This window comes from Netta rufina (genome assembly GCF_964035555.1).
Source record: "Netta rufina genome assembly, chromosome: 9".
In the NCBI taxonomy this organism is placed as follows: Eukaryota; Metazoa; Chordata; class Aves; order Anseriformes; family Anatidae; genus Netta; species Netta rufina.
The window spans coordinates 4,668,854-4,689,563 of NC_140132.1; the positions used below are offsets into that span (position 1 = coordinate 4,668,854).

General features: G+C 39.8%; 1 protein-coding gene across 1 annotated transcript in view; it reads right to left on the reverse strand.

Moving 5' to 3' along the window:
* NYAP2 (neuronal tyrosine-phosphorylated phosphoinositide-3-kinase adaptor 2) overlaps window positions 1-20,710 on the reverse strand; it is a gene marked incomplete at its 3' end in the record, with an annotated part of 131,813 nt that overhangs the window by 29,078 nt on the left and 82,025 nt on the right. Inside the window, exon 4 of the mRNA XM_084292010.1 lies at window positions 3,437-3,649. Within this exon, the coding sequence (XP_084148136.1) occupies window positions 3,437-3,649 (213 nt within the window). The remainder of the gene's footprint in view (window positions 1-3,436; window positions 3,650-20,710) is intronic.

Consider the following 20,710-nt stretch of genomic DNA (forward strand, 5'->3'; position numbering starts at 1 on the left):
CTGAAGCTTCTGGCATGGATATCCATCAATCTCAGGACTCTGGACCAAAAGGACAATTTGCGAATTGCTTTGTTTCAAACGGCTGTAACGCCACCGCTGCAGAGGGCAGTGCATACAGGCTCTGGCATGGTGTGACCCAGCACACTGGAGGTCACACGCCTGGCTCCTGGCACACTGAGTTGATCCCCTTAGTGTACAGCGCCCAGTACTGCTCATTTGGTTTAGGCAAGTAGGCAAACTCCAGCAGCATTGGGTCCTGGCCTGGACCTGGCTGCCCACTAATGTGCGTCTCCAGCGTTAAGTTACCTTTGCTTCAAGAATCCTTCAGGTTTTAGTACCACAGTGATATCCTGATATTGCTTGAGGAGAAAAAATAGGGTTTGGTGGGAATGCTGAGTCTTTGAGTGAAGCAGCCCTACCTAGCTTTAATTGGTACTTTGCCACTATTCCCTTCTCGTGTTAATGAATGTCACCTTGGGCTCCACAAGCATCTCTTCGTTCCCAAAGAGCTGGAAGCTAACTATTCATTGCTTCTGCAAATCCACCACAATATGAACCAGTAGTTCTAGTTAAAGACTTACTTCCTGATTATCTGCAACGTTTGCAACTTGAATACTAAATGGATTGTCTGAGAGACAAGATGATGGCGATTCAAAACCAGTACACAACTGAAGAGAATTTGATAAAGGCAGTGCAGTGCCTGTCTCTAGCAGCAGGTGGCAATGCAAAATACTGCTTCATGGCTGCAGTTAGAAAAAAAGAAGCAACATTCCAGAAAATACTCTTCAAAGCTCCTGGAGTGCAGTTATCACAGCTTTCTGTTTCACAGATCTCATTTGGCTGTTCAGTACAATCGCAATGACTTTCTTAAAGGCCAGTGTGTCTCCAAGCCACTTACATTACTTTCTGTTAAGAAACAATAGGATGACAAGAAACAGAAAGTGGTCTTGACAAATTACATGGCATATGAGAGAACAATCAGTCATTAGTGACAGTGCATCTGACAGGCCATGCTCATTTGAACAAAATGACCAAAAGATTCAAGATCCCATTTGGAGCAGGTTAATTCCCCTTCTGATCTTACAAGCAGGTGCAGCGATCCCACAAAAAAATCAGGTACTCACTCCAGTTCCAGTAGTTAATCTGTCTCAGCAGAGCTCCCTATTGAACACACACGAAAAATCCTTGCAGATTGTTTCTGTTTTACCGCAGAGCAATTCAACCCCATTTTCTTTAAATTATTCCAACAGTGCCCTAACAAATGGTTGGACCAGTGCAAACAAGGTGGTAAGGAGGTAGGCAGCAAACTGCGGTGTTTCAAGGGCATGACCACACAAAAAAAATAGTGTTTTTTTTTTTTTTTTTTTTTCCTCGTGTCTATGGTATTGGAAAGAGAGTGAGAACTGTACTGGGGATTGCCCTGATTTTATTTGGTCCTGTGGTAAATCTAAGTTCCATATTTGTAGCACAGAATCTCTACCTCCTTGATCCCACAGAACATTATACCCATACAAATGTATTAAATTTCTTTTCTTGCATTCAGTTACGGTTTTAATTTAATTGTAAGAAATGAACTGTTACAGTTCACGTACAAGTTCATTGATGAGAACTGTATACAGCATTTTAAATGCAATGCCCAACCGATTAAGGTAAACCATGTTGCTCAGGCAACAGCTAGAGACACTGGGGAAAAATACTCCTGGCAGATGAGAGGCAATATTCATCAAATAAAATATCACAAAATCTGTGGGGAAGGGAAAATCATAATCAGCTCACAAATTTTCAGGATAAAAAAGGAGTCAAAATTGAGCCAATAAATATTTCTGTAATTTTGCTTTCCATATGAGTCTTTGGAAGTCTTAGTTAAGCCGGACAAAGTCACAGTTAACTAAATCAAGGCATGATTCAAAAACTATTGCAGTTTGCTGACGCCAAACTAAGACTGAGGCCAAAATGTTTTGTCTGCTTTTGGAGATCAACCAACTGTTTAAAATAAAACTTATGCAGAAAGTTTGGAGAGAAGTGCCATATTTTGCTAAGAACTTACTCTTTAATTTTCATTTCCCTTCCATTCTGCTCCGCAGTGTCATCCAGCAGAACTGAAAATATTGCTACAGACATTTGGTACAATTATGAAATGTCCTGATATGATTTGATGTGGTACCTTTAAACCTACTCTTTTACCTGCACTAGCACTGATGTCGTGTAATATACCGAGAACAGAATTCTTAGCAAAGCTGTGTGCTAACCTGGAAAATTTCTAGCTACCAGAAAGCTTTGTAAGAATAGAAATGTTAACAAAAGGAACTAAAACCTACATTACCCATGCTGGAGTCATGAAATTTGCAGAAAAGTCCCTTTTGCTGTTACAGGCAGGACTGTTTCATGGGCATGCTGTAGCAAGAAAAGCTGGACTACACAACTGCCGTAAATGATACTTCACATCAGTAAAGGCTGTTCAAGTTATCTACTGAGTTTCTGGTGTAATTTCCAGCAAGGCAGGGAAAATGCAAGTCCCATTATCATACAGGGAAGTAATGCCCTGCATGAGTGCTGAGTAACTCTGCTATCTCAGCACTGTAAAGACTAATCTCTGCCACTGACTGCCCAGCAGACCACTCCGGCAGGAATAGTTTCTTGTTCGAGTAGCTCCCTCATAGCCTTATTTTTACTGAAGACTGGCCATGAGGCTCCAATTCTATATATGCCAGCTGTTTTTAAAGTGGGTATTTTTCACAGCCCAACCAATAAGCAATACTCTAAGTGAACTGTCAAATCTCAGAAGTGATAATGCAGTGCTTATCCAAGAGCTATACATATCTGTTTAGGTGGACATTCATTTATCAGGTGTGTTTGTCTTATTCAATTTATTAAACAGGTTGCATTACTTTCCATGGTCTATGGCAATTCATTATTATATATATATGAAATATGATGGATAAAATGGATAGATATGAATTTGAGACTTCTGAAATCTATAGTCACTTTGATAGAAATTTATGTATAGGCATAAAGAAAAGGCAACTGTGTCCACTCACCTAGCATACCGATAAGAACCTTGTTTCTGCAGTGTGTTTTTGTTACCATATGTGACATCTGAATTTGTGAACTTTTCTCTAAGTTGTCATTTGCAAAGAGGGGAGGAGGGCTCTCTGCCTTAGTGTTCCCCTTCAATGTCAAATGGATTTTTTTAAAAACTTCTTTTAAAATAGCTGAATGGCAAGTTTACAGGTTTACATTTTCTATCACTATCCCAATCCTGTTTCAGTAGAGAGCACAAGCACACAGTGCAACGCTTATTACAGCAGCAGCTAATGGGCAGATTCTAGAAGATATTTGGAAGCCTGAAGAATCCAGATGCTTCCCTACATCTTCAGAGATCCTTTAGCTCACAGGGAGATTCATGAGATCTTCCCCCCTCTGCTATTTGACGTACCTGAGCTGTTGCTTCCAGCCAACATGGTTGGACTGACAGAGGATCTCCCCAGCCTGCTGGAGACCATGGGTGGGCCCGGCGTTCCATCCCATTCCTGAGCTTTCCCTGGCTCCCTGGAGGAAGCTGTCCCATGGTGGCCTCCCCTCTCTTTGTTTTCCAGCTTTGGTAGTGGTTCAGTGCTGTGACTTCTGATCTTCAGCTCATCTAGCGGTTCTACAAAATACACAAATGCATATTTCATTATAGAGTGCTTGCTAATTACCTATATAATGTAACAATGTTTTTCTCCGTATTCAATATATACCAATCATAAATCTTTTAAGGGCAATTTATATCACCATTTTACTATCTAGGCCCCAAACCTATTGCTTATGTTGGTTTCAACACACTGTTTAATTAAAACAATACACAATGCAGGAGATGGGTAAAATGTGACTTTTCTGCTAAAACTTTGCACACCAGGAAAATATTTCTGAAAATGGTATCCTATCAAATTATGCTTTTATTAACAGTTTAGGGAAATACTTCAATTCTTTTGAGCTGTCATTTCTCTGAGAATAAGTTCTTCTCTGGGCACTTTCTAAGGAAGCTGTCTCCTAAGGCAATATTGTGCAAGCAACATATCTGCACTCCTTCATGAGCACTAGCAGAAGGCACACAAACCACAAATCTGTCCAGCATTAATATTTTGGGTGTGCCCAACACCATAACCTAGGGATTAATATTTCACTTCTCTGAAAAATGCTTGGAGTCGTACAATGACTTTCTGCTTGCAACACCACGAGTCAATATTAGGGAAGAAATTCAAAAAACAATTGAATGATTTTTTTTAATTTTTTCTTCAGGCAGTGATATCAGCTTTCTTCATGGCTGGTGATTTTCTGTTCCTTTCCTGAGACCCTCATTTCTTTTCTTGCAGGTTGAGCAATGCAATGGAGAAACAATTCAACCTTTTCCATCTGTAGCTGTAAAAAATTCACATGAAAAACTATACACTGAAGAAGTATTAGATTACTAAGTCATAACAGCTAATCACTGTGGTACTCAGTTGTTCAAAGCCTTAACTGTTTAATTCCTTTTAATAGAAAACATTTGTATGAGTTTGGATTTTTATGCATCATATTTAAGCTCAAAAACATCCTTATGTGATGCTCTCAGTTCTAGCCATACAGGTTTAGAAATCAGCCCCCTGATGTACCTTAATTTCAGTGTGTACCAACAGTCTTGGAATTCACACTTAATACAGATGGACAATCTTTCCTTGAGACTTGCCTGGAAATCTTTTTGTGGCTACAAAAGACATTCCAAAATGGGGGAAAGCCAAGTGGAGGGAAAATGCCAGGAGCCATTCACAAGCAGGAGGTGACAACAGGCCCCAGGGGATCCACATATCTCCGGCAGTGTTCTGGGTGTGCAGGACTGCCAGAGATTCAGTGCCAAAATTTGCCTGAGTAACTCCTTCCTCTCCTGATCCCCAGGGCCTGGAACTGAGACTATCCAGCAGGAACTGCCACTCAGGTGGTGCAGTCCCATGAAAATGAACTCTGCTTTGTGGCTCAGCCCTTCTCCCACCATTCACCCTTGCGACAGTAGAAGTGGTAGAGGCAATATTTGACATCTACATGGGATGACAGGGACCACACTTAAGCACAACAGCAACAAAATCTCATATTTTGGCTTTGAGTTCTTTGACATTCCAGTCTGCAGATGAACTTGTTGAAGAGCACTAACAGAGTCATTCTGAAATTTCCTCAAGGAAACATATTGGAAAAAAAATCTAACTGGATATGCGATGTAATATTAATTGTGTAACCATTAATGTACTTCACGAATTACTATTAATTAATAGTGAAAATTCATGTTAAGGATATCATACCACAACCTCCAAAATTTTATTTATTTTGTTATTACTCACAGTAGTAACATTCCATCAGAAAAGTAAAAAACGATCCCAGTTTAGCAAGTCCCATAAACAACACTCAGTGACATTTGTGTGACAAAGACTTTCAAAAATCAAACCACTTCCTTGAACTTCTAGGTCACTTACCTACTTTAATATGTGCAAAAAAGAATACTGTAATGAAAATCCAAACTGTTTGTTTTTCCTGTTTGGTACCGCCACAGGGTATGAAGTTGAATAGCAGTCTGTATCAGTATAACATGACATCTGCCTTTCAGGGACCTGTGCTACGGTGTCTGTAACACAGCTCTGTGACTGCGTAAGGAGACTTGCTAATACAAAGAGCTGCACAAAGAATTGCTGAGCCCAAATTACTCGATTTGAACTGTTTCACTTACCAATAAAAAGGCTTTTTTTTTTTTTTAATATCAATCTATCAAAAATAATTACGCAAAAATAATATGAACACACATCTGATTTTCTTGTTCTTTTTACCAATAGCATGCACTTTGAACGATCGAGATTTCAAAAAATTTTGGAAGTGCACACAACTCTCTTTCCCACCAATACAGGACTCTGTCTAGTTTGCAGTGCTTACATTCCAGCAAAATGAGGAGAAAGCCAAAAGAATAGCAAGTGTGTTCAAAAATACAGAAGCTGGCCCTACAAGCACCCCCCAGCTCAATGCATCATGCAGTAGAGTTAATTTACTATGCCATGCTACTGGAAACGCTGTGATTGCCTTGGTGAAAACCTTCCCTGTGTGCATCCCATTGACACTACTTGAACACCAGCCCTTGAAATCTCACATGCTCGTGCAGTCAGCCCTTAGTTACAGTGGAAACACTCCATCTGAGTGTGGAGCTAAGGATCTGTCCACTTCAGTTTACTCAAAAGAGGAGCATTTGTACTTGGTGCTTGATAAAAATGATTTGTGCATTCCTAGTTTTATTATCAGCTAGATCAAAGTACAGCAGTTCTCTACAAACAGCTGGAAACTATGGAAGTATTCAGGCTAAATAAAGAGTTGGCTTATAGTCTGCTTCTTTGTAAGGTGTAGAAAATCAGTTTTCAGCTGGCTGTCTAGACTTCGTAAATTTATATTCCGCTATTCTTTCGGGGGGGCTTTTCAGTTCTCAGTTTATCTGAAAAGTAATATATCCTAAAAATGAAAAGCAGATTGAATCAGATTATAATGTCAAGCAACCCATCCCAGAGCCCAAATCATTATTATTTTGTGATCATTATCAGTAACACTGATACACAATCAGAAAAACAACCTGTCAGTGTTTTATCTGGTTTTCTATAATATTACTTTCCTGTTTACTTCAGAATACATTTAGAAAATAATAAAAAATTGTACTGCTTCACTTTCACTCAAATAATTTGTAGGGAATTTTACAAGAATTTCAGCTTGCTTAATAACTGTCAGTGGGAATCATACTCAGTCAGTAAGAAAAAAATCACTGTGCTAGTTCTTGCTTGATTAAAAAAGTATCTCACTTTTAATGTGCCCGGGACAGCTCCAGAAGTGCCAAACACTCCTCTCCCAGGTCCTGGAGCAACACTGGGACCTTTTGGTGACTCCCACCTGCACTTGGAGGTTTTCATACTGTCAGCTACTCTCTGCTGAAAATGCAGCCCCATGGAGCAAACTCAGTGGTAGAAATTATTGTCCCTCATAAAAACACGGTGGTCATGGCTTCGTATTTTTGCTCGTGCCATCAGGCAGGAGGCACTGGCAGACAGCAGAGCACACTCTGCTCTGTAGCTCCTGGCTGTTGGTACCTATGGGGTGGTGGCCTTATCATCGACTGAAACTCAAACCAGTGTATTTTAAACAGGGTAATACTTGAAAAAGACTACAGCAAGATTTAAGAGGCCACTTTATCCACATTGCTGCCTTACTAAAGACACAAACTCTGACTGGTCACATATACTCTGCTGGAACATAACAGTAGCTACCACACTTTTTTTTTATTATTATTATTATTACTTTTTATTTGAGAAGTGCAGCAACACAGATGGGATCTAAGTTACCTCATGCTGCTAAAAACCTTAATTTGAAGTTCGGAGATACTGAAGCTCAGTATTATGCTGGGAATTCACCGAATCATATGATGGCCACAGGCAAATCTTTTCACAGTCAAGTGCTGTATTTTGAAAGCTGAAATTATTATGGAAAGCATCTTTATTGTTCAATAATTCGTAAGCCAAAATAGTACATAAAAATGTAAATTTCAAGAAATAATTCACTGCTTTAAATATTTATGGATACAGTTGGTTGAACTGCCATAAAGGCATTCAAATGCTTCAAGCACTTCCAGGTGTCACTGTATTTTAATATTCAAAGACATGCATTTTCCTTATTTATATCACGTAAATCTCAGGCTTTTCAATGTCAAGAATAAGATGGTGGCTAGAATCTTGTACAGAGAACATATTTTATTTATAATTGATGTGTACAGTTTCCCCTTTATGAAGGATCCCCTAACAGCTACACACTCGGCAAGGCTGGCATGTGAGCTGGGGGACTGGAAGACTTGTAAATGCTGAAGAAAGTGAGAAACAAACCGGGTTAATCAGCTGTAGCTCAGACCAAAGCAGACTGCAAAACACAGCTAAGGAAAACATCTTACCTGAAAAGCTGCCACTCAATATATACTCTGTGCTCAGGCTGCCACTAAGCTCTTACAAACACAAATTAACCTCAGGTTCTGGTTAGCACAAAGCTAGGTGATAAACAGCAGAACCTTTGTAACTGGGCCTTTTCTGGGGGAGGGAAGAAGAGCCATTGTCTTAAGGAACTTTAAAGGAGGCTTGCTCTCTGCTGTCTTTGTCAGTTGTGAGCTGAAACGTATAAGCTAATCAACCATGCATTATTCATGTAGTCTTCTTCTGTGTGTTTGTTATAAACCTAAATAAATAATACATCACTCCAGGCAGAACTCGGATACTTTGGGAAGTAAATGGCACTGCTCACAGGGCCTATATTTAAGCATGAGCAGGCACATGTAAAGCCAGGACAGCACCTGGGATGGGGCGATGGGGTGAATGACAAACCCCAACCACCCCAGCGTCACTACAGGCCTCACCCCACACCTACAGCTGCACGGTGGGCATGCAGGAACAGTGATGTCCCCAAGGGCACACCTGGCCACCAGCAGCAGTGAGGGACATACCCAAAGGGACACCTGGCCACCAGGAGGGACAGAGACGTGGGATCAGAATGCAGCCAGCACGTGCGTGGTCGGAGCTAACAGACATGTCTCAGGCTTCAGCCCCTTCCTCATCCTTTCCCTCTAGCTCCTGGTGAGGACAAAAAGCCACCCACAGCTCCACCCGTGTCCTACATCACGCCACCAGCACAACAGCAGCATGTGCCCATCCACTGTGGACATCGTATGCGGAGCCCTTGAGGAAATCCCAGGCCGGTGTTACTTCTTTCTGCACACCAGGAATTTGTATTTACCTGTACTACACATTTCAAAAATAGGATCAGCCTTTTAATGGCTTTCTTGATGTGTGGTTGTCTGATCTGTACAGTCATAAATGTATCACAAGCCCGCCCAAAGAAAACAAATAGGCTATTAATACTGCACATGAGAAACGTGGATAATGCTCAGTGCTTAAGCCATTTTTCCACCAAAACGGGAGTATATTATACTGTCAGTGAAAGCCATTTCCTCATCTTTATTAACTATGGTGGTTTGTCTATGCTGACTTCATCTGCTTGCTAATTAGGCAGAAGTTTGCTTTGCATATCAATTTTTAATACCCCTTTTTACAGTTAAGTGAGAGTTGCAACAGCCAGCTTGTTCAATTAAAAGCAGCTCTGACCTAGTTCCATGCAAAATCAATAGAAAGCCTGAAAGAGTCTCACAAACCATCTAACATTTAAGGAGACATGGCTGAAATGCTGCTTGGTGTTCACTGAGCACATGCTCCTGTGAGCAGCGTGGGGTTTGTTGTTACAGAGAAATACGGATGAGTTCACATCTGCCCAGTACGGACCTGCCAAGATCAGCCCTGCCTGCTAGAGACAGCAAGGGGAGGGAAAGAGGCACCGCTGAAGAAGCTGTTTGGTCGATTTTCTGTGGCTATCCCAAAGCTGTTGTGGGCAATCCTGGCAAGAACAACGACGAGATAGGAAGAGAAAAAGCCCACACTGCAATTAATTGGAGACCGACAAAAAAAATAAAAAAGGGGGGCGGGGGGTAGATTTATAACAAAAGATCATCCAAAGCTTCAGAATTTAAAAAAAAAAATAACACAAAACAGAAATTTGGAAAAGGAGAAAAACATTGATAACATTGTAAAGGGAGACAGAGATATTCTCATACGTTAACTTTATTGAGTTATTGATTAAATTACTATTATTACATATGAAACTCCAGAAATTTCTGAAGGACCATTAGGGAAGTAAGCGATATTCAATGAAAAATTAAAATTATTAAGATCTAGGTGAGAAAAAGAATTCTTCAAATTTCGATAAATTTCAACCAGCATTATCAGTCGCTTAAAAGATAAAGTTTTAGAAGTTCTGCATTTTAAGACATACATTTAACACTGTTTGATGGCATACAGTAAGAGGAGAAATCCTCTTGTGATTTAGTCAGTCATCTTCTTGATTGACTGAAATATAGGAAAACCTGTTTTTAATCTTACATAAGGAGAGCCATTTAAGACAGTTATATTTTGCCACATATTATAGAAATGGTGACAACATAATACCTCCCGTTTCCAATGGGGCCATCATTATCTCATAATGATTTCTTTCACTCCCACCCTTGATCTTTCACATGTGCCTATTCTGATCCAGTTCATGTCACTGCCTGATCTTTTGACTAAGAATATACCTGAAGTATATGCGTTATTTTACAGCTGTATTACCAAGGCAATTAAAAATCAACATCCTGGGAGTCTCACCGTTAAATCAAGTGGTATTCTTAGAAAGGATGTGTTGCTATTAGTAGGTTTACTACTTACCTTGGAGCAGTCACAGTTATGTAATTAAGCAGAACACTTCATTCTCTGATATATATATATATATATATATATAATTCCAGCTTTCAAAACTGGATATATTGGGAATAACCAAAACCTCACAGAACCTCAACACAAGCCTCTCTGTTCCCCACTGCTTTCTTGGGCAAAAATCTAAGTACAGCAAGTCAAAGGCAATTTTGTCGTTGACCTCAACAAAGCAAGGACTTTCTTTCCTGCAGTTAGTATTTTGGGCTAGTCAGCTAGGCTGATTCATATGAGTGTATAACACAGTTGCTATGGGTGAGCTGCAAACATCTCTCCTACATAGTCTGTGCACCCAGACCTCCCACTGATAATCCAGGCTGCCCTTTCAGTCAAACTAAATGCGTGCACATAGAATTTGTACTTGTAGATGGGTACATACATGGTCTATGTCTATTTGCAGCAAACAAGATTTAAGTGCAAGAAGAAGAAAGATGATTATTTTGAAATGCTGGAATGGTTTTGTGGCAGTCTTGAGAACCTTACCTCTCCTCCTGCCTTTCATACTGGTATCACTGACACTGCCCTTGGACTGACACTATTCAGCAACATGCGTGTGCAACACAAGCACATCTTGCCATCCCCACCCTAAACTCAGCACTGATCAAAGAAAACACTGTTAGACAAAACAGGCAATTAAACTGTGGAAATCAGTGACACTTGCTATGAAAGGTTGCCAAACTGTTACTAGCTTTCAGTTTGAAAGGAAGATGGAACCTACTCTTACTTAACTGCTTTCCTTCCCAACATTGTTCATCTCACTACATTCTCATTCCATTATTCAGGTTCTTAGGTGCACAGCCTTCATGTTTTGATGTGGAACTGATGGTTGGATGGTCACTGCATATGTCCTAGCACAGTATGACAACAAATCAGAAGAAAAGGGAGAGACAAAAAAGCTGAAATATACAGACATTTTAATAAAAATGTTTTGGAAGACAGTTCATTACCTTAAGTTTCAAAGCTTCACTTCAAAATATCAATTGTTAATAGAAGTGCTGACTATATCAAACTTGGCAACATTTTTTGTCAAGTTTTCTGCTGAAAAGCAGCCTTTGAACTACAACAGCAGTTCAAATGCAGTGTTTTTCCATTGTTTGATCACTTTTGTATCTTCTAAATTATACAGCATCATCCACATACAGTAGTAAACAAAAATCTGTCATTGGTCAAAAAAATATGAAGATAGCAATGCGTGCACTGGTTGTGAAAACTGGAGAAAAAATCCTCACCCTTGGATTTTCACATAAAAAAATCAGATAGAAAGTTGGAAAGAAAATAAATTACTTCTTTTTCTTTTTTAACTACCTGTGTGTGTGTATATATATATGTATATTTATATAAATATATAAAAGTTATTGATGGTTTTCTCTTTATAGAGCCCTTTAGCAAATGAGAAAATTTACCGTTCAATATTGGAACAAATATCTCATCCGTACAGCTTTCCTTCTATCATAGTATTTTACCAGTGAAAGGAAAGACTGAAGGTGTTGCAATGTTGGCTTTACCTGAATTTTGCTCTCAGCCTTACAAAGCCAGGCACAAGCACATGGACTTTCCAGTGCAGATGCTGTGCCAAGCCATAGCTGGGTACTATTCTGCAAGTTCTACCGATTACAGAATGAAACATCCATACCATTCTGTCTTTCTCTGTCTCTTAACAAAGTTAATGATTTTAGGCCCTCCCTCCTTTCTAATTACTGGTTTCATTTTGTGAAACTGTTTTTTACTCTTGCTAGCTAAGCAACTGTTAAGCCATGGCAGCACAGACTTCAGATCCCGAGGAAATCAGTAAAACCGCAGATGGCCTTACACAGCTCCGGCTGATGCCCGTGCTTGCAAGACATTACTATTATTGCTTTCGCAAGTGCACAGCAAGTGTGTCTGTATGTGTTACAACACATATAAATTAAAAATAAATTACACAAACGTTGCCCAAGCAGTAAAATGGTTGTAGATTTCCTGGAGGAAGGTACTTTTCGAGTTATGAATTCACACGTTAAAATAAAGACATTCCCATCTCCGACAAATTATACATACAGCTTCTCTTTTTCAGATGAATAGTTACAAGAACAATAGTTCTCCTTACTCATTCTTAAATGCCAGATAAAGTGCTAATTGCATGTTACTGTTTTAACAAAAAATAATTATTAGGGATGGATAATTCCGTTCAGAGAATTGAAAGTAACCTGAACCTTCACAGAAAATTGAATGCAAATTAACCTATTTTTTTTATATGCATTATCATCTTGACAATTATTTCTTCAGTGTTCCTGTACTTCTCACCTTATATATACCTTGGATGTTTATACACTCCTACAGTTTAAGGGTTCAATATTTGAATCAAAGTTATGTGTATAACCCAAATAAAGCTATTTCCAACTCGGTGATTTCTCTTGTTATTGATAGACTCCTGGCAAGCCCAGAGAAAACTTAGGGAGACCGTATCTACCTTTTCTCAATTCAGAGTTTTTTATTTTTTTTATTTTTATCATGGTGTTATGGGTAGATTAGATAATACACTGACAAAAAATATGTGGAATACCATTCTGTCCACATGCTATTTTTTTCTTAGACTTTGTACTATTCACTGTTACATTCCGGAGGTATAAATGCCTTGATTTGCAGAGTGGTTTTGCAAGGAACAACAACTTAATACAAGGAGAGGAACCCTCTTGCCGTAATTTATAATGGGATCCCCTGAAGTATGTCTTATCTCATACTTCAAGGACCTTTGGATTGGATCTTTAATGACGGGGTTTAAAAATTGAGCTCACTCTGCCAGGAATCAAATCAGACATGCCAGAAAATCTGTGTTTTTAAAAATGGATATATAAGCCACTTAGCCCAAGAAATTGTCAGTCTTTGTAACACAGATCAGCATGGTAAAGACGTTTTAAGAAACATCAAGAAGAGCAGTCAGAAGTACTGGAGGATTTTAGAACTAAGGGAGGAAACCTTGTTCTTTCCTTTATTCTTCCCCAAATTCCCACCATCTTCTCTTAAAGGCACATAGCTTTTAGAGCAAGAGTTTTTTCACTATAAGTGTAGATAAGGCATTTAATTAAACTCCACCTCTTGTAAAGATGCAATGACAGCAGCTCAAAAGATCATGAAACCAGGTTTGAAGTCATAAACTAGCATTCAAAAGACTTGCATTTAAAAATGATCTTCAGCAGCTCCTTTGGCTATGATGTAGATATTCCAGTTTCAGGGGCGGGGGTTGGAGGTGGGGGTTTGCAGATTTTTGCTAGTGAAACTCTTTTTTGTGTTCATGGTAAATAAGGGTGAAATTGTTAAGCTCTGTTTCACTGTTTCACCTTGGTAAAGCTCACAGTCCCCAGGTTGGTGGTGGTAGGTAGGTCTAGGGGAATTTGGTTATTTTTCCTAAACAAAACTGTGATCTCATTTCTTGTGATTTAATTTGAGCAAACAGGCTGAAATGCTATCTCCATATGCCTACCAATGGAGTATGTCACATCTGGTTAAAAGCACTTCATGAACATTGTTCTTCTTAAAAATAAACACAGACAAAATGTAGGCCTTCCTATTCAGGGTCTCTAGTTTTACTTTTTTAAAACAAAGAAAAATGCATTTGAATCCTAATTAAAAGAAAAAGTGATTCAATTCCAGGTACCAGCCCCTGGTTATAAAGTCCAGTTCTAAAAGATGTAGCAACTGCCTTGAAAAAGTAGCCCTGTATTGCCAGCCAGATGGCAACCCCAAAATTCATGGCTTCACCCTGACAGCATGGCTGACTGACCAAAAGATGCACTACCTCACCACCCACTGGTCTGATTCACACTTTTATGAACTCACCTTATCCCTTTTGGAAATCTGACCTGCACAGATACCCTTTTTGTATGCCCAAACTGCAATTCCACTAAGACTGCTAATGCTCCAATTGCTGCAATGCATGATACAAGTTTAGAAAAGCACACCATGGAAGTGCTATAAACCAAAGCTGAGTGCCTGATGCCAGACATCTCCTCTAGCATGAGATTCCATATTATCTTCAAATAAATTATCTCTAATTCACACCAGTTTAAAAATAATCAGACAGTCCTGTAACACCTCTCCGGGGTACAAAGTTTCAACACGTCCATGCTCAATGCAGCCATTCGCTGTTCTAGCAGACAGGACTGAAACGCGGCCACGTATCAAATCCAGGACATGGATGGCAGCATGGGGTTAGGACAGCCACCCACCGTAGGTGTCACAGCTGCCACCCTCTGAGCTCTGGGCACATCCTTTCCAGCATCTGACACTGCCAACCTGTGGAGCCACAACACTGCACTGCCGGGCTGGCCACTGCCGTTCGATACAGCCACGTCAACATCCTGAGTAGAGGCTATGCAAATAAAAATGCATCTTTCCCTTAAACCAAAGTAGTTAGATTCCTACCTATTTGTTTTTATTTATTTATTTATTTATTTATTTTCTCCTTAGTTCCATTGGAGAAGGAGTACCCAGATGCCCTAAATGGCTACTGCCTTACCTAAAAAAAGCAGTGAGAAATTTTAACAAATTGTATTTATCCCTTTCATTGAAGATAATGTATGCTTATGGAAACCTTCACCAGATTAAATGTCTTTAACCACTTCTACTGAGCACCCACAAATTGGTTCATAATTATGTAGTCCCATTTAAAACAAAAAGACAATAAATTCTCCAATTCACCATTCTGCTGTATGATTACCCCATTCTGTTCTAGCCACAAAGGACAAATTTATTTTCTTGAAGCCAGAAACACAGATGGTGTAAACTGGAGTACCTCTTCTGACTTCAAATAAGAAGTGGTGATTTATAAGTGCTGAGGATTTGGCCTAAAGGTCAAGATATTTCTCTGGCTTAAAAAGCTTTGTTCAGGGAAAAAAAAAAAAAAAAATCAATGGCACTCAAAACTGAGAATCTATTATCATTATCCACATCCTTAAGTGCAGCACATGTTGCTTTGTTTATTGGTGACACTGTAAAATAGTTGCCAGTAACTGAATTAAAGGGGCTTTTTCCTTTATTTTTAACAATTTTCAGGCAACTCAACGTTATCCTCTTATATTAAAAACCCAAAGAAACCATCTTTTTCAGTCTTTTACCTGAAACCATTTTTTACTTGAAATCTAACAAACAGAAAGTAGCTTTATCTCTATTATTTTATTTTATTTTTTTTTACCATTTATAAGTTGATTTCTTCTTCATAAAAAGACATGTTGATTAAATTGCTACCCAGAAAGTATATCGAGCAGTCAAATAATACAAACAGAAGGAATAAATAAATCCATATACATCAATCAGAAACAGCAGCTGTTTCCAGAAAAACCTGAGCAATTATTTATGAAATTATGTCTTCTTCAATGATTCTGTATACGGTCGTGATCCCAGGAGGACCTGATTTTCTGATGAGCCTAAATTGCTGAATTAGAAGAGGAGACAATGTCATGGTACCAATTAGCAAAACCGTTGCATATCATCTCAAACCGTGTGTTTTTTTGTTTTAATAACTGTGGGTAACAAAGACATTCATTCATCTCAAAAGTGGAGGGGACTTCCCACCTTTTAGTGACTTGACTGATTAAGGGCCCTTTAAATAGACATACTCACTTTTGTGTGAAAGCAGCAAGACGACAAGTGGTGCAGTGTGCATTTCAATCAAGGAATGGGTACCTACCGATTTATCCTTTCGAAACGCAAGCTCTCAAACCTGGCATTATCCCTGGTGCTGAGAGAGGACTGCATTACTGGCACGCAATGCACAATGAGGCAGTGAAGGCACCCAGAGACACGCAATCTGCCACGGAGCTGCCATGCATCCCTTCACACGTTTCACATCTTTGTATCTTTGTTCCGCAGCTCAGTCTTTCCCATTTAGCGTAAACCTTGGAAACGTTGGTTAGCTTAGTGCTTAGCTGAATAACCTGACTGCCATGTTACGATTTTGCTTTCTGCTTCTTTCCTGTGATTGCTAATTGGGGGAACATATTTCACCTTTAACAAGTAAGAGGCTCCAGCTGGCCAGACGAGCCGATGCGTATCAAAGTATTTAGCCCATTGCCCACCATCTCGCAGTGGGGAATTTAGGGATTACTAGTAAAGGACAACAAAAGGCATGGCTGAAGCAGTACTCAACACCACTCAACTGCAGAAGCTATTTATTTATTTATTGCTTCAAAAGCTTGGTTCCTGAAGGATGCTGAACACATCCTGTCACTCCTGTGTTTACACTTCCACCATTTTCAGTTCTGTCTCCCAACAGCTACTGCTGGCATCCAGTCATCACAACAGGCACATTCCTCAGCACAGGGCACTGTTTCAAAGACCTGCTGCCAGCAGAGTAGGCAGCTCGTGGCTTGTGTGTGCGCAGACATACGCAGCTCTTCTCCTGAACATGCACTTACAAGTGGGCACCTGAAGAAGGCATTTCTGATGCTGCAACGCTTAAGCTTGTTTATATCTCAATGAATAGTAGCTCAGGGGCAAGAACAGAGACTTCTTCAGGCTTTAACTAAATGCAACAACCTGTGGTAAGCCCACATCCTGCCTGTGGTGAGTGAGTGTCATCCTCATCAAAGCTGGTGTTCTCCTTCACTCTAATCCACTTCCTGCGGCATTTCCCACTGTTCCCTCACCTAAGTCTCTTCTTTCAGATCAACTTTCAGGACTGTCAAATGAGATGTGGCTGCTGTGACCACATGGTCCAACCCCCTGTATATCACGGGTCACTAGACTAGAAAATACAACCTCTAGCGGAACAGCTGCTTCACCTGTGATGGAGAAGCCAATATACCTCTGGCTCAAGAGTACAGCATCATTCACGAATAATTTCAGGTATGCAGTGTTATTTCTGTTAAACTGTAGCTATCTCAGACTGAACAGAACATTCAGACTGCCTGCAATCAATGGCTATAAAGGGCTGAAGGACTAGGATGACAACCCTCTATATAAAACCACAGAAAATATATTAACCTAGAGGTTAGACATTATTTCAGCTTCTGAGTTTCGGTATCTGACTCTGACTCTCAGCTGTGTGGTAGCCGAGGAATAGCGGTATGCAATGGAACAGCTCTAACACTTCCTATAGCCAGCCTAGTCTTGTAGGCAAGCCCTACCCCTTCAGAATACCAGAAGCTGAGAGTGTACCCACATTTTTAGAAAGTTCAATGGCTTATTAAGTCCACCTTCCTTAAGTCAGCATTTTTCATTCTAACTTCATTAGAAATACACAAACTGAAATCCTGCCCTACGTCCCTCATCCTGTGTTTAATGCACAGAGGTTAAACAACCAAATAAACCCCATGAGAAGGATTTGCACTTGACTCATTTCCCAAACTCTTTTTCCAAAATATTGTTCTACCTAACGGGGACCCCAAAGCTATTTTCAAGCTCTCTGGAAAATACTAGCATAGAAATAAATTAATTAATTTAAAAGTGCATTTAAAATGTTTCCACTAATACTCCACAAATTATTCGTGGCAGGGCCTCAGCTGTCTGAAATTGGGATGAGTTTCTTTTTAACAAGTTGAACCATTTTTCCTCTCAGTCCTCTATTTATACACTATTTGTCAAATTATAATAAAATATTTTAGATTCCTAACACAGTGGGCACCAGCCAAGAACAGGAAATCTTAATAATCATCCCAATTTACAATCACTTTAACTGAATCTTCAAAGTAGCACGTTCACAAATTTCCTCCCTGTTTATGACTAAAAGCTGAAGAGGGAAACTCCATAGGCAAAACCCAGAAGGTACAAAGCCCCGCAGAGCAGCTAAGGAAAGCAGCAGCAAACTGCCCTGCATCGTGTGTGCCGATCTCATGCATCGTGCACAGGCTCAGAGCATGCTAGACACTACTGGGTGCAGTTCATTAGGAGGAACATTCGCAAATTTGCTCAAATCAGGCAGGAAGTTCCCAGGGGTCGGAAAGAAAATGGAGCCTTAACAAATGGAAGCAAGCAGTATACAAACAAAAAGGTTTGGTCAGCCGTGGCAAGGGTTTACGGGACCATTTTGCCCAGAAAAAAAACAAAAACAAAAACAAAACAAAAACAAAACAAACATCTGAGTGCAGCTCAGATACACAGCAGCAGCTTCAGTGCTTTGCTTTCCAGTAGGTGGGTGTGCCTGGATGTGAACAAGTTCAGGGCAGTATTTTCACGGCACACTACGTTTCTGTGCTGCAGAATAGACAGACACAACAAACAGCTCCAGAAACACTATTCCCACCTTCCCTGCCTCCCTCGCTGCCTAATTCCAGCTTTCTGAAGGGCATTTGTAACACAGAAACTTAGTGAATATGCTACAAGGAAAGGCAACGTGGTGTTCAGCACAGCTGGATGCAGCAACCGTACACACACACACCTTCCAAAGGCATTAGGAAAGTGCACCGTGTATCCCAACCTCAGCAGCTGGCACTCTTAAAACAGTTTCCTCTAACCTCTGAGACTGACATTATGCTTTATGGGGCTCTGCCCACTTTAGGGCATGCTACCATGTTACCTCACACAGTCACTGACAATTAATAACATCTGTCTTTTCTATTCTTTCACATTTTTTGTGCTTGACATCTTTCTTCAGTTTTCTGTAGGGTTCTCTCCATCCTTCTGTTTTTATTTGTGATCTTCCCCATTTTCATTTCTGATTTCCCCTTACAATTTATTTTCCTTTGTTCTTCTCTCTCCACCTTCCTAATTGTGTCTTAATGCATATTTAAGAAGCTAACAGCACACAAGAGAACTTTTATGGGAACAGAGCACAGTAAGTGAGCTGCCTGTAAAATCTGGCTACGCACATCACAACAGCAGCCTGAGGATGCCGAGCGTGTTTGGTAACTCGGCTGGGGCTTCACCAAAAGCTCGTATCTTCAGAAAATGTGGCCCTGAGGTGACAATCTCCTTCATATCACTGATTTACCCCAATTTCCCACTACTGTAATTCCAGTGAACTCAACAATAATAAAATGGAAAGGGGGGGGTGGAGGGAGGAATGCCAGAAGAACAAAGAAAATAATACAGAAGGGGGGACAGGGGCAGCTTTAAACGACTGGAAATAGGGGTTGTGCAGGTCCCCTCCCCCAAAAGAAACACACTCGAAAATGCCACAAAATAAAAGCCGGGGAATAAATTCTGAGTCTGGACTCAGGTGCAAAATTTCCACAAAGTCAGTTGCAGCAATAACAATAAAGATGAGAGAGAATTTTCTCTGTAACTGCTGCAATATTTTCCAAATACACTCATCTGAATATAAAATTCAGTATTGTGCTATTTTTTTGGACTAGCATATGGCAGCGAGAGCTTCAGACAAGTCACAGAGGGCTGAGTCTTGGAGGATTCAATGAGAAAGTTACTTGAGATGTGCTCAGAATAATTTCATATTTTAGAAGCACATATTCTTAGTTTCTTAGCACAATTTCATAAAGCCATGTAATTGCTCTTCTGTTTGTTTTTTTTGTTTGTTTGTTTGTTTGTTTGTTTTTTTATCCTCTGGATTCTGGAAATCTTTCTTCATGTGGAGACCAAATTACACTGAAGTGACACATATACAAATGTGGCAGTCCTAGTTAGTCCCATGCTATGCATTTGCTCTCTCGTAGTTTAAAAAACTAATCCAGAACTGAATGAGTGCCTTAAGCTTCCAGTATGATTTACAGGGGCAAGATTTCTTTAACACATCTTACGATTAGTCCAGTCTACCCATGGTATCACTACATATCATCATGGTGAGAAAATGTTGCAGTCTGAGCACGTTCTACTTTAAAATCCCATGGTTTAGATTTATTATTTTATTTTTTTTTATGGTGGATCATTTCAATGCAAAATTGCAGGACATGAAATGCTAGCCCTGTATGTGTTTTCTATGCATCCTAAAAGGACTTCCATAATATCTGAGTACAAACCTGGTTCTTCCTCAGTGCAGTAATCCCGTAGGATTAAGGCATAATGTAAATACCAGACGAATTACAATCGGATTAGGTGGGCAGTCAGTTCATTTACTCAACACAGCTGCACTCCAGAGTCTTTTCACCACTGGCATCCATTTATAAAATGAATGTTTTGTCCTTAAAGTAAAGGAACAAGGTTTCCATTTCATGACTCTTGTATTACCATTTATGACCAATGACGAGCACATTTCTGCTTCCTAAAGAGGAAGCACAATGCTTCTTGAGAGGCCAGTAAGAAAAGCTGCTCTTGGTACAGATCTGCAGGGCAAGATTTATTTTAAATTTATCACTGAGATGTCCTTTGATAGTCTGTATTCAATTTCAGTCAAGTGGAATATAGAGATCTTTTTGGAGTTAGGTATGGGACAGAAGCACACGCATTGCCTGACATTTCCCCGGACTCGCCAC